General features: G+C 42.6%; 1 protein-coding gene across 2 annotated transcripts in view; it reads right to left on the bottom strand.

Moving 5' to 3' along the window:
• Positions 1–520: 520 nt before the first annotated feature.
• The window catches only part of MCOLN2 (mucolipin 2), a 56,434-nt gene continuing 41,688 nt past the window's right edge, over positions 521–15,266 (bottom strand). Inside the window, exons 11-14 of one of the 2 annotated variants that reach the window (XM_029947793.1) lie at positions 15,038–15,160; positions 5,922–6,128; positions 3,706–3,827; positions 521–1,341 (exon numbers count right to left, since the gene is read on the bottom strand). In XM_029947793.1, coding sequence (XP_029803653.1) covers positions 1,305–1,341; positions 3,706–3,827; positions 5,922–6,128; positions 15,038–15,160 — 489 coding nt within the window. In that variant the 3' untranslated portion in view covers positions 521–1,304. The remainder of the gene's footprint in view (positions 1,342–3,705; positions 3,828–5,921; positions 6,129–15,037; positions 15,161–15,266) is intronic. The other variant, XM_029947792.1, reaches the window with a different exon arrangement.

Genomic DNA, 15,266 nt, shown 5'->3' with positions numbered 1-15,266 from the left:
TTTTTTGTAAGAAGTTAACTAAGATGATCATGTTAGTGAAGTATTCTGTGAATAGACGTGAGTCATTTATCTACAAAATATAATGGTATTAAGTCAATGGGTTTCCTGTCCTAGATTTGGTGTGATCACATGAAGAAAGTGTGGGGACAAGGAGAGAGAAAGGGGGTATGAGAAAGAAAATCTGGTAGGGGCTTGACAAGGAGGGGCTGGGAAAAAAGAGGGAGAGCCTTGGGATGAGGGTCTTGCGTGAATCCAATTCTGTTCTTCTCTAATTAATGTAAAATAGTTGGCCCCTACGAGAGCTCAAGTACAAAATAAATCCATACAGGAAGTGATCTTAATTTCGAGTCATTATCATAATATTTATGGATAACTTCTCTATACTAGCCCCCATATCTCCTTCACTGCTTTCAAGTAGGTGAAAAATCCCTTCCAGAGACCAAATATCTAATAGAGATGTGATCTGAATTTTGCACTAGGTAGATATTAAGAAATACTACATTTAAAAAAAAGCAGTAGCTTCATTTGTGATAAAAATAAATTTATTTGGGGAAAAAAATACCATCTCTCCTTGCTTGACAAGGGCAAATTGCTACCATAGTGGAGTTCAATTGTCAAGATGAGTGACCGCTGCCACTGTTCCCTCCCATGTCGTGTGTGTACAGACAACAGTCAGCACAAGGGACAAGGTGTCCAAATGACTTTGTTTCTACTTCATCCCACGGGCCATGCCAACAGTTGCTTCCTGTCATGCTGGAAACAAACAAACACAGGAAGACAGGCCAAGAAGGTCTTTTTGTTGACTTAAGTGTGTTCTTCAAATGGCTTAATAGTTCTCCAGGTCGGAATTTCTAATTCGGTATTGCATCCAACTTCATTTCTGTGCGCACCATGAATTAACAAATGTCTTCTCATCCAAGAATCACTTTTAAATCAAAACCTTATTGGATGATAAACACATATCTTTCAGTGCAGGGCTTTAAGTGCCATTGTTTTGGCACACTTTGAAATGTGATTTTTCCCCCCATACCAGCATCATGATGTCATAAATGAAAAGTCCAGTGCAGAATTTCATTATCACTGCTCCAGTGCCCAGTAGTTGACTGTGGTCTATGCTTCATCATCCAAGTTTATAAAAGGAACTTTGGAATCTCAGTTGTGTTCAACCAGCTAACAGTCCTCTTTCCTGCTCCACATGAAATAAGTCAGTATTTTTGGAAGTGCTGGTCTGAGCTGTTTGGGGTTCCTCTTCATTGTCACTGGGTGAAGAGGCCTGAAACTTGATTATCTTTAGCTGAAGCATTTTAGTTAATAAGTACCAAGTGGTCATCACTTCCTTTCCTGTATCAGAAAGGGGGAGGAGGAAAGAGAAAACAATGATTTCAAACTCTGTGGGATGGAATAGGAACACTCTCTAGTCTAACATGCACAGGTTACAGACATGCTGAGTGCGAATATAAGAAAAGCTAAGGACAATCTACATTTGGTTTGACTAGATGCTTTTGGCAATTCTGAGGCGCTGTCCATCTCTTGGGACTCTATGTCTCCTTTCATTGCCAAAGCTATGGCATTGTCATAATGGCTACAATTGGCTATTCAATGGCTACAACAGCTTTCCCCCTTTGCTGCAGTGGAGAAGGGGAAAGGTTAACTCTGCATCTGTCCAACCAGGTATATCTTTCCGAAGAATCACATCCCATGAGAACTGGAAGAGGTTTCCGAGGTCATCCGTTACACCCTGACGGCACTGGAAGGACCAAGAGGTGATTAAGCAGAGATCACGGGACACATTCGGTAACCAGTAGGGTCCAAAACAGAAGAACAGGTGTTCTGATGATCAGTCTAGAGACTCTGTCAATAATTTGATGGAAAATCAGTCTATGGTGGTTGCTGGACTGCTTGATTAAAAAAGAGTGACCCCCATCTGTGCTCTGCAGGAGGCGGAGCTGTGATGGTTGGGTCTGTCATTCATAGGCACCAGAAAGGGGGCCCAGGCACCAATATTTGCAATGCCCTTACTCCCCATGTTCCCTCAGTGAGGTGTTTCTCTAATATTTACTCTCTTTATAGCCTTCCTCAATTTCTACCATTTTTAGTTTCCCTACTTAAACACATCCAGGTGTACTTTTTGATGGATTCAAAGTCATCATTTATTCTCAGGGCCCCAGGACAATCCATTTCCTGCATCAGTCCTGTGACCTTCATTTACTCTTTGTAGAGTCCATCCCGAATGGCCTGGGATCCAGGCTGTGATCTGATTATGCACCTAAAACTTCTCCAGCTGATTTCACCCATGACCATCTTCAGTAACTATAACTTCTGTTTTTATTTTTGATAGCCTCTATTTTCAAAAATTTCAACATTTCAGTTCTTCAGTTGACTTTCTTGGTAGACTCCCTCAGTCCACTGAATTCTTTCATTTGTCATGATGAGCAAACTCTCCTGTGAACGAGGCATCTTCTCAACCCGTACAGTGGCCCCTGTGCTGATATTGCTACTTCTTCTCAGCTCTCAGACCCAGTCTGACCAAGATGTTTTCTAGTCCCTCCCTTAAACCTTTTACTCATTCCATGTGGCTTCACAAAAAGCATTTAACATCCTCCTGTGGCTTTTGTGATGCACACCAAAGTCCAAAAATCAAATACCAAAAACTTATCGGTTACTTTCCAGAATTCACAATTGCATTCTCTGATGATTACTTTTTCTTTGCAATGGAAATACACATAAGAAAAAACAACTTTGAGAGCCTTCCTTTATACAAGGTGCCTCTTAGGAAGCCACTGCCTATTAAAAAAATTAATTTCCCTTTATCCCGGCTTCCATGGCAACAATTTAATGCTCTGAGAGGAAGAAATGTGATTTTTAAAAACTTAACTTTTCTCAGAAGACCTCATTCATATTTACCAGACATTTTCTGGAAATGCTCAGTCATATCATTTCAAATCCCAAGATGTGGTATGAATCGATTAGCAGAAAATACATCCTGTGGTTTAAAGTAGCAATTATGTTCTTCCATCTTCCTTCAGGAATTTGATTTAGAGACTTCTTGTCGAAAAACATGGGTAGGGGATATTTTTAGTTAACAACCCCACCTCTGTCTTCAGAGGAAAATAAATATGGGTACAATTAAGAAAACTATCCTCATGTGACCCCTATTCTAGTTCCCCAAACCACTATGTGGATGCTTTGCCACTGAGGTGTAGACCATTTGCATGTGTCCTGCTGAGTGTGAGCAAAGCACAGTTGGTCCATGTAGAGCTACTGATACGTGTTCCCAACCAAGGCCATGCATGGCCTCTGCTCAAGCAGGTTTCCTGCTCTGCTCAAGAAAAGTTATTTATACCAAATATTGTGGAAAGGGAAAGGCCTTTGACATCCCCAGAGCTCTACTGCTACAAATAAGAGTTTTGACCTCTTACTTTGGCCACCTCCTTGACATGAGGGACATAACTCATGCCTTCTCATTAGGGTCTCGTAATATTCCCTAAAGATTTCAACCATGTCATGTAGCTTTCTACCCTGGTTTATAAGAAACAATTCATTTCTAAAGCCAGTTTTGAGGGAGGAAAGAAAATGGGAAAGATGAATTATTCCCCACAATAAGCTGATTTCTGAGCACAGAGTGAACCTTGGAGGAACTCGTTGTTAAGGCCATAGGGAAACTCACCTCAGGAGCATGGAGACCTGATTAAACACAATACTGACCTCCTCAGGCAGCAGATGCAGGACAAGAAGGGTGAGGCCTCTTTCTGATACTTGTCTTTGCTACTACATTCCTTCAGGAATTCCTGAAGATCCGTTTTAGGAAATCCATTCTGTTGGTATTTCTTTAAAAAGAACATAATGTTGTTACCTTATTTATAGAGCATGAGAAATGGCCCTCTTTGTCAACACATCAAACCCACCTTTGCTAAAATAAAACTCTCCCATGTTGCTAGCTCAGATCCAAGAACTGATATTAACAGTGAGGCATCAATCTGTCAGTCTCAGAAACATAAGCCAGGGTGCCACCATGGGAACGGAAAAGAATCCAAAAATCCCAGAAAGAAAGCCATGGCTGGGCAAGGGAAGGTGTGTTAATAAAGGGAATGAAGGAAAAGTCAAAAGTCTAAAATTTCAATGCTAATTGTAAGATCAGATAAGGCCTCCCTTTTCCCTCACTGCCAATGTAGAGCCCACAGGGAAGTAATCCCTATTTCCTCTACTTCTTTCTTATTTTGTTTATTTTTTATGTTTACCTATTTGTTTATTTTGAGAGAGAAAGAGAGAGCATGCGCAAGCGAGCTCAAGTGGGGGAGGTGCAGAGAGGGGGAGGGAGAGACAAAATCCCAAGCAGGTTCAGTGCCGACAGCACAGAGTCCAACACGGGGCTCAAACTTACAAACTGTGAGCTCCCAACCTGGGCTGAGATCAAGAGTCCAATATTTAACCGACTCAGCCACCCAGGTGCCCTATTTTCTTTGCTTTTATAGAAGTTGGTCACTTAGTGGGGCAGAAGGCCGAGGGGTCTTCCTGCTCAGCTCATGCTTACTGACGTCATGGAGGCGTGGCCTGCTCACTGGGGCAGGGGCCCTGCCCGGTCAAAGACAGGGACCCCCAGGGCAGGAGGAGTGTGTGGTTCCTGTCTCCACGCCTGGCCCCACATCTACAGCCAACCAACCATTCCCACATGAGTGAGCGCTCAGCTCACCATACAGAGTGCTCAGAAGTACTGCCAATAGACTGTCTTCCTCCCAATTAGTCTGAGAAGGGCTTAAGAAGGAGGGCAAAACCCCAGGGCACTGACTTGACCTCCTCTCCCAACCCCTCCCCCTCCGCCTGAAAGAAAATTTTCCAAGCATAACCGTCTGCTACGGAGGTGCAGCCACATGAGACAGCACAGGGCTCCCTTCAAGCTACAACTCGGTTAAACAGATCCAGTCTGAAAGGATATAGACCCACAGCATGGCTGAGGAAGCTACACCGCTCAGCAGCCACAAACACCTTAGTTTCATGATCTAAGGGAAATGTGCACCACACAAAGGGGTATGTCAGGCAGTGGAGCAGGTGTCCATATCCGGACAGGCTGTCACGGTGTCAGTCACCTCTTATCACTAAACTCATTATCCCAAAGCCCTAGCTCCAGGACAAGCAGGAACACCTGCCACTGCCCACACTGACAGCCCCACGATGGGACTTACCACGCTCAGCCCATCCCGACCCACTTCCTTTCTCTCTCCCAGCACCCTTCCAAACCCATCCACCCTGGCCAGGCCGACAGGGACAATGCCCTAAATGCATATTTAAAATTAACTTCCAGGGGCACCTGGGTGGCTCAGTCAGCTAAGCTTCTGACTTGGGCTCAGGTCATGATCTCCTGGTTTGTGAGCTGGAGCCTCACACAGGGCTTCTGCTGTCAGCACAGAACCTGCTTGGGATCCTCTGTCCCCATTCTGTGTGCCCCGCCCCCCTTGTGCTCTCTGTGTGTCTCTCTTAAAGAAATAAACTTTAAAAACTAAAATAAAATTGGGGCGCCTGGGTGGCTCAGTCAGTTAAGCGTCTGACTTCAGCTCAGGTCATGATCTCACGGTTCAGGAGTTCAAGCCCTGCATTGGGCTCTGTGCTGATGGCTCAGAGCCTGGAGCCTGCTTCAGAGTCTGTGTCTCCCTTTCCCACTGCCCTTCCCCCATGCATTCTCTCTCTCTCTCTCTCTCTCTCTCTCTCTCTCTCTCTCTCTCTCTTTCTCTCTCTCTGAAAAATTAAAACATTAAAAAATTAAAAATTAAAAATTAAATTAACTTCCAACACCTAAAAATTTTTTCCTCCACAAAACCTCCAAATAAAAGTACTATTGTCCTATTTTAAGTAAAAAGTGTACTATTTTCCTATGTTCCAATCCATACAGAACTTGTAGTCACTTTTTGGCAGGAAATATTACTTACCTTAATGGTGTCATAAGAGTCTGTAATAAGTGCAATGAACAGGCTGAGGACCATATATATGAAAAGACTGATGAAGGAATATAAATACAGGCGACTGAACAGCCACACCAAGATGCTCTTCTGCTGTATCTGAGCAAAGGTCGCAAACATGTCATCACCGTTGACCAGAGAAAACAGACACTCGGCAACTGTGTTCAGATCTTCAAACTGTAGGGGTTAAATAAAAAAATTTAAGAGGTAATATCCAAAAAAAGCAGAGACGTCTCTAGTTAGCTTATTTTGTTGTTGCCATTGTCACTATCAGTAAGTGACATTCATTTTAGTTTTTAAAATTTGTTTATTTAAATCCAAGTTAGTTAACATATAGTGTCGTATCGGTTTCAGGAGTAGAACCCAGTGATTCATCACTTACATACAACCCAACAAGGGTCCTCCTTACTGCCCATCACCCATTTAGCTCCTCTCCCTATCTACCCTCCAACAACCCTCAGTTTGTTCTCTGTATTTAAGAGTCTTATGGTTTGCCTCCCTCTTTTTATCTTATTTTTCCTTCCCTTCCCTTATGCTCATCTATTTAGGTTCTTAAATTCCACATATGAGTGAAATCATATGATATCTGTCTTTCTCTGTCTTATTTCACTTAGCGTAATACACTCTAGTTCAGTCCATGTTGTGCAAATAACAAGATTTTATTCTTTTTGATCACTGAGTAATATTCCATTGTATCTATAAACCACATCTTCTTTATCCATTCATCCATTGATGGACATTTGGGCTCTTTCCATAATTGGGCTATTGTTGATAGCGCTGCTATAAACATTGGGGTTCATGTGCCCCTTCAGATTGGCATTTTTGTACCCCTTGGATAAATACCTAGTAGTGCTATTGCTGGGTTGTAGGGTAGGTCTGTTTTTAACTTTTTGAGGATTCTCTATACTGTATTCCAGAATAGCTGCGCCAGTTTGCATTCCCACCAACAGTGCAAGAGGGTTCCTGTTTCTCCACATCCTTGCCAGCATCTGCTGTTGCTTGAGTTGTTAATTTTAGCCATTTTGACAAGGTGTGAAGTGGTATCTATGGTCTTGATTTGTATTTCCCTGATGATGGATGATGTTGAGCATCTTTTCATGTGTCTGTCGGCCATCTAGATGTCTTCTTTGGAAAAGTGTCTATTCATGTCTTCTGCTATTTCTTCATTGAATTATTTGTGTTTTTGGTGTTGAGTTGGATAAGTTCTTTATAGATTTTGGATACTAAGTCTTTGTCCAATAAGTAAATTCATTTTAAAACATCTAGAATATACCATAATAAGAAAACATTCAAAACTCTTCTCCATGCTTACAATCTTAGTATTTCTCTCGCTTTTTTTTCCTTTGCACTTTTTATATATTTGTGGTCACCTCACCGAAGAATTTTGGACTTTGATTTTTTTCTACTTAACATTTCTTATGTTAGTCACACTTAGAAAGCACTATTTTTATGTACCAGGCCACCCCTTGGATGTCACATTTAACTATTTCCTTGTCACTAGACATCCCAATAATGCTTGCTTATTATAAAGGACAATGTAATAAACATTTCTTAGCATAATGTGTTTTCCTGTTATTGGTTCTAAGTGATGAACATTTTTATTTACTTATTTATTTATTTATTGGCATTTATTTATTTTTGAGAGACAGAGAAAGACAGTGTGATCAGGGGAGGGGTACAGAGAGAGAGAGAGGGAGACACAGAATCCAAAGTAGACTCCAGGCTCTGAGCTGTCAGCACAGAGCCTGACACGGGGCTCAAACCCACGAACCGTGAGATCACAACCTGAGCTGAAGTCGGACGCTTAACCAACTGAGCCACCCAGGCGCCCCAGTAATGAACATTTTTAAGGCTACAATCTGCCAAGCCGCTTTCTGAAAGAACTGTGTCTTCTACAACCATCAAGACAGAAGTGGCTGAGAGAGGTTTTGCCACATGTAGGGTTTCACTGCAGCCTTTCCAACGACAGGTCCCAGTAATTTTAGCACACTTAAAAACAAAGATTATCAACAGTGGGAAAGTGTCGGAAGATGAAGGATCATGGCTCATGCCTTCGAAGGGCCTCATGCTAACAGTGGACAGGCATAGATACGCAACAGCCTGTGGTAGAGCTGAGGTGGGCTGTGTAAGGAGAAGCAGCCCTCAGAGCTAGGGCCCGCAGGCTGAGTGGTTCACTAAGGAGAGAAGGGAAGGGGAGCACTTATCAGTAAACATCGGGGAAAACTGCTCTGCTGGGAAGTGGCTGGAGAGGCGTATCTGTGTCACGCTGCAAGGGCCTCCTCTGGTCTTCTACACACTTTGAACTCCTACAGGCCATAACTCGAAATGAGTAAAAAACTTCATCCAGGAGTGACACAAGCTGATCTGTGTTTGTTATGGGTAACCATGGCCCATGGAAGGTCTCCTAGAATGAGATAAGCCTGGGGCAGGGAACCGGTGAGAGGTGAGCACAGGAGCCCAGGTTGCAAGGAATCCAGGGGAGACTGGAAAGAGGAAGAAACAGAGATGAAAATAAGTCTGGGAAGGGACACCTAAGAGACTCAGTTTTAGATGAGGTGAGTCTGAGGTGCCAGAGAGACGTGCTGATATTAAGTTAGTTGGAGTTGGAGTTGGAGGCGTATACCTGGAGTTCAGGAGCTGAGGGAGTACAGAGTGGATTCCCACCAGCCGCCCTCCTGGCTTTAAGTGGTTAACAACCTATTGCCATAGCGACTAACAACAGCAGGTGCACAATCAACTAACGTCTCTAGGGCCAGAGGGTTATACATTAGAGGGATGTAAAAGCTTCTATCTATAGAACAATAATGATCCAATAGGCAAAAGACAATACAGTTTTAAAAAACGCAGATGCAACAAGTTAGAGTTTTGAACCAAATTCTGTCCTTAGCATGAGGGCACATGTCCACTGAGTCAGTGTGGCTCTAGGGACAGCCCAGTCCCTGATGAATGTCTACAGGACACCTCGATTCAGAGGTCCAGGTCCTACTTCACATGCCACAAAGTAAAACCTCCCACTCCCTAACCCAGAAATTGTCCTTTCGCTCCAAATTCCCTCTTTTGGTCAATGACTCCAGGCTCCTACCAAAGAAACAATTACTCAAAAATTATCAAATGCTTAAAACTTAAAGCTTATGGGTTGAATTGACTAGTCTTCCCTTCTCTTCAATCTTCTAGGGTCTGTCTGTGCCTATGATATTTTTCTGATCCACTCTGATGTCAACATTTACACCCAAATTATTATGAAAACTTTCAAGCAAGTCTTCTTTACTCCAACCTCTTCACCCTGCATTCCACACTGCAGTAAAATCTAAACTTCATAGACTATAGACTTCAGGCTATTCATCTTGCTTAAGAATATACAAAGTCAGGGGGTGCCTGGGTGGCTCAGTCAGTTGAATGTCTGACTTCAGCTCAGGTCATGATCTCATGATTCATGGGTTTGAGACCCACACTGGGCTCGAGACCCACATTGGGCTCTGTGCTGACAGCTCAGAGCCTGGAGCCCGCTTCAGATTCTGTGTCTCCCTCTCTCTCTGCTCCTCCCCCACTCATGCTGTCTCTCCCTCTCTCAAAAATAAACAAACATAATAATTTTTAAAAAAACCTTACAAAGTCAAGATGCAAAGTAAAAATCCAAACCAAGAAGGCTGGGATAAGTTTCTTCTTCACGTGGCCTCTTGCCCTCTCCTCATTGTCAATATTAGCATATTGTGCCTCTCTGCTCCCACACACCAGGCCCACCTTTTTCTTTTCCTCATGGATGTGTCCTCTTCACCTGATGTGATGTCCTCCTCCTCTTTCTTCTCCCCCTCCCCATCCCTGTGTCCCACGAAGCCCATGTTGAAGGGCTATTTCGAAGTCTACCTCAAGACAGACTGCCCTGGCAGATCTAGCCCTTCCCCTGTTCTCTGTATTGGGAAGAACCACAGGGTAAACTACTGGCTTGTCTCCTAATTGGTTTTGGGGCACCTGGGTGGCTCAGTCGGTTAAGCCTCCGACTTCGGCTCAGGTCAGATCTCACGTTCGTGGGTTCGAGCCCCGCGTCAGGCTCTGTGCTGACAGCTAGCTCAGAGCCTGGAGCCTGCTTCCAGTTCTGTGTCTCCTTCTCTCTCTGACCCTAATCCCTCTCATGCTCTGTCTCTCTCTGTATCTAAAATAAATAAAACATTAAAAAAAAAGAATCTTTAAATTGGTTTCATACACTTCTCCGTGCTCCAACTAGATCACACACACCGTGTCCTAACCTCCCTGCTCCATGACCAAATCCACAGGGTAAAAGGGTAAAGCCTGTAACCAAGGCAGAGCACACAAATGTAGCCCAAACAAGGATCATGCCCATGCCTCTATTGCATCACCAACAATTCTGAAGAACTCTGAGGTTGCTCTTCACAAAGATCTGGAAGGAACATCCACTTGGGCAAATCACTTAACAATACAGAGATCATTTAACAGTAAGATGGGCAGTTCTCAGAGTCAATATTTTCCATCCCTACCACCAGCCTTAAAGACAATGAAATTAAAGCTGGTTTCTATGGACATGAATTACAAATCGGCCAGCACCATTAATAATTCTTTTGGAATCTGGTCAATTCTTTTCTTTAGTTTCGAGAATCCGTAACAGTCTGTGTTTCAGGTTCCAAAACTGCTAATAGTTGGGGGGTAACATTCTCAAATTCATTCCTGTGTCTCTTGTACAGTCTCTAGTATCAGCCTAGATATAATATCTGCCTCAATATTAATGTTATTCACAACCACTACACTTCCCTCTCCTCTATGCACATGAGATATATTTTAACCTACCAAACATTTAAAAGAGAACCAGTAAAATAAGTGGTACACATCCATGCCATTTTGTACCTCAGAAAGTGGCTGTGCACCATGCTCAGTGTCATGGCCAAAATCCATAGTAGAAGGGAACTTAAATAATATCCAAGGTAAGGAGAGTAAGATCCTAATGTGCTTCCAGTCTAGAAGGACTACATTTACAAGGAATTTCTTTGGTTCCTATGAGCTTGGGAGCCCCTAAAAAGCCTGTGCTACTGTCTCTCTGTTTTTTTGTTCATCAAAACACTAGCTGAGCCTCTACCATGCTCTACACTCCCTGCTAGACGTGGGGGATGCAAAGAGCAACCAGCCACAGTCCTTGCCCCACAGCAATTCAGTCTAGAAGAACCTGACAATGTTTAGTACATAGAAGACACTTAATAAATATTAAATGGTTATTTCCATTAAGAGCCCCCCCCCCAGATTCTATGGGACCACAGTGTGAACTCAAGCACTTGTTCCACAAATGATCACTTTGTGATTGAGCCACAGAGAACTCTCATTTGAATGAAACCTACAGGGGCTTATAGCAAAGAAGGACATAAAAAATTGCATCAAGACTGGTACTGAGAACCTCATGCAACATTCAAGTGAAATGTTTTAATGGGCTAACAGTTGCTTTGAATAAGAGAGGTGCTTGGCTAAAACCAGAAGGCTTAACAGACTGGAGATGTCATATGGGTTCCACCGAACTTCTACCCAGGGCCTCAGCCAAGTCCAGCATTTTTTTAAGGCCTTGGTCTTCCCATTTGTAAAATGAGGGCAACGCAATGTAAGACTGACTTATTCTTCATGGCGAAAAAGTCCTACAGAAATGTAAGAGCCACATTAGCATAATGTTCTTCCAAACCTCATCTTGAATTATTAAACATCAACTGTCTCTGGTCCTCTATGCCCAGATATTTTGAAAGGGCGCTATGCCGAAGTCCATTAGTGCTGGGATCAACATTGGCAGGAACTTGTATTTTTACTCTCATTCAGATGAGCCACTGAAATCCAGTGTCTAATAGAAAAACAGGAAGCTAAAATATGGGAGTCCTGCTATCAATCAAAGAGCTGTGTGAGGGGTGCCTGAGTGGCTCAGTTGGTTAAGCATCTGACTTCAGCCCTGGTCATGATCCCATGCTTTGTGAGTTCGAGCCCCACATCAGGCTCTGTGCTGACAGCTCAGAGCCTGGAGCTTGCTTCAGATTCTCTTTCTCTCTCTGCCCCTCCTCTGCTTGTACTCTGTCTCTCTGTCTCCCAAAACTAAATAAACATAAAAAAAGAGCCATGTGAAGGTCTAGTTCTCCTGATATCTCCTCTTTGCAGTGTTCTGTTTGTTTAAAGGAAGAGTTAGCTTCCATACCCAAGGTTGCTGTGATCTTAGAAATCCTAGAAAATGCTTGTTGTGGCACCCAGCTTTTCCACACTTCGGGTAATTCTCAGGGTCTTCTACTTCAACAGATGCTGACAGAATCTGAAATTTCTGACTGTTTAGATTAATTTGCAGGGGAGGGGTCCAGGGGCAGTAAACATTTTGAACTTCAGATTCAAAGAAGAAGAAGAAGCACAATTGACAAGAAAAACACAAAAGTCTAGAACCAGACTGAAGGATTTCTTCCTCCATTGACTAAGGCCTTCACTGAATTAATTCAACTATGCGTTTCCCCAATATATCAGTCTGGCTAGGGAGGAGAGATAGACGTCATAAAGAGACCTGCTACGCAACCCTAGAGACAGCCCTCATCCCTCTGCTCCTCCGGGGGAGAAACGGATGGCTGACATTAAGGGAGAGACACAGGTCAAGAGGTGCAAGGTACAGTACAGCAGACATTAGCTACATGTGATCACCGAGCATCTGATATACAGTTGGTCCAAACTGAGATGTGCTATCAGGATAAAATACACACCAGATTTCAAACTACAAAAAAAAAGGAATGTAAAAATCTCAATGTTTTATATTGTATACATGCTTAAGTAATACTTTATATATATTGGAGTAAATAAATAATTAAAATCAATGCATCTGTTTCTTTTTTTTTAAATGTGGTTACTAGAAAATTTGGAAGTACACATGTGGCTCTCATTCGGAGCTCTCACATTTTTATGGGACAATGCTAGTCCAGAGAATCCCACTCTCACCTGGATTCTTTAAAAGGACAGAACCGAACATAGGAAAACACACTTAGCCTAAAAAAACAACTTCAAGGTAACCTTGACACATCGAGGGAAGTAAGACTGATTAAGTAGCTCTCCTCTCACAGTTGATCTATTCATGGATCAAACTAAATGCTCTTCTGTAATGATGTATTTTAGAGAATACCAAGAAAAGCCCTACAGGGCATTGGTCAAAGCATGTGGATTGGGTTCACACAAACCTGGGTGGGAATCCTACCTACCATTTACTAGCTATGTAACCTCGAGAAAACTAACATCTTAAGATCCCAATTTTAGGTAAAAGAAATGTAGTATTTCTCCCACAGGGCTGCTGGGAGGGTTGACATAGCAAGAAGTAAAGAACTTGGGCATTATATCTATCTAACATATAATGCTTGGAAATGGTAGCTATTTTAGTAAAATTCAAGCAACATTATATGAGCACCTTCCAGAATAATGATGGAGTAGGGGAAATGGAGGGCAAAGGAGAAAGAACCACTCATCCTGAGGCCTTGAAACCAGTGAACTGAAGCAGAAATTCTTAAGCTCAGTATTTATTCCACACAGTACAACACTGCCCCCTAGTGACAAGGATGTGGAGCAGCATTCAGAGCAGGACGTAAGGAAGGAAGAAAAACGGAAATTTTCCTAAGCGGTAAGAAGGTAAGTACTCCAGATCAGAGAGACTATATCAAAGAATGATTTTTACTCATGAGTCACCTTTAAAATAGTGGCATGAAATTGGAAGAGCAATAAGATTATCAAGATTTACTATTAACCCGGGAATTGTCACTTTGTTCATTACATAATTTCTCAAAAAGGAAAACAGTCATTCTTTCTGGACATATTAAATGTAACACTTAAAGAGGAGAAAGCTTGCTTGTGTGTCAAGTTACTAGGATTTATATTAGTATGAGAACACAAGAAGTTAGAACTTTGTGGATGCTCACTTTTAGTAAGTAGTTTGCAAACCAGATTTGATCATATGTTTTGTTTAATGCAACTATCAAGGTCAACACTTAAGGCTCAGCTGGGGTGCCTGAGTGGCTCAGTCAGTTAAGGGTCCAACTTCGGCTCAAGTCATGATCTCACGGTTCTTGAGTTCAAGCCCTGAGCCGGGCTCTGTGCTAACAGCTCGGAGCCTGGAGCCCGCTTCAGATTCTGTGTCTCCCTCTCTCTTTATGTTCCTCCCCCATTCATGCTGTCTCTCTCTCTCAAAAATAAAATTTAAAAAACCCCCAAAAACAAAAAACTTAAGGCTGAGCTGTTCGATAGGCTTTAACATAGTCCTCTGCATTTCTACCTCTTTTCTCCTTGCAGAGAATATAAGCCAAGAAAACTGTAGCCTGGGCTGTAGAAACTAAATGAGAAAAGACAGAAATGCTTCGCACAGTACCTAACACACAAGCATCAAGTAATAGCTGCTATCTTTTTCATTGCATTGTTTCTGTTGTTTGTTCCAACAGCCAGAAACCCATGGAAGAAAAACTATAAAATGCAATAATTCCTTTTACTTTTTTTGGTATGAAACCAAGGTCTCCTAATTTCATTTCCTGAGGCATCTACGCATCAAATTTACTGTTTTAAAAGAAGAACATCTGAACATAACTTTGCTGTCCCTAAGACGCTGCCGCCAACTGAAGCCCAGTGTTAGTTTAGAACTCAGATACTGATCTTTAATAAGGCACTAAGATGACGTTGTAATCAAAACCACCTATAAGGGCAAGATGTGTTATCATTTTAATCATAAACCCAAGATGGTCATTCTGGGCAGTCTTTGTCCACCTTCATTCTCCTCAGTGAATCTGACTTTCTTCACTTACTTTTCATTTTTATTGTAGTGATGTCATGTCCAAATATTTCTCCTTTGATGATTAGCTAGGTTAATATGTGCCCCCTAAAGCCAGCCGCAGACAAGAGAATGGTACAGTTCTATAGTGCCTGTTTCGATATCCTGAAGTCGCTTCAGGACCCTGAGGAGGGAAAGAAAGCCAGCGCAGAGATAGGTCTTACTGAGGTCGAGAGCACGTGCTAGCGCTGGGTGGAAAGCAGGGCAGTGCTGGGACCCACGTGTAAGGGTCCCAGGTGCTTAATTCACAGAAGGAAGAATTAGTGCCACACACCTTGTCGTGATATGGTCCTAGGACAATCCAGCCACAGAATGTGTAGCCCAGATAGATCATGCCCGCACAAGCGCAGAAGCGAAGGACTTTGGGCAGTGAGGCTTGCATCGTTAAAATGAGCACCTGAAATAAAAATCAACGGAAGGAGGAGAATTTAAAAGTAGCTTACTGGCATCGAAAGAAGGAGTGAGTCTCAATCCTAGTGCCCTACCCAATGCCACACCCTTAC

This window comes from Suricata suricatta, chromosome 8 (genome assembly GCF_006229205.1).
Source record: "Suricata suricatta isolate VVHF042 chromosome 8, meerkat_22Aug2017_6uvM2_HiC, whole genome shotgun sequence".
Lineage (NCBI taxonomy): Eukaryota > Metazoa > Chordata > Mammalia > Carnivora > Herpestidae > Suricata > Suricata suricatta.
This window is presented reverse-complemented; position numbering and strand designations above follow the sequence as displayed.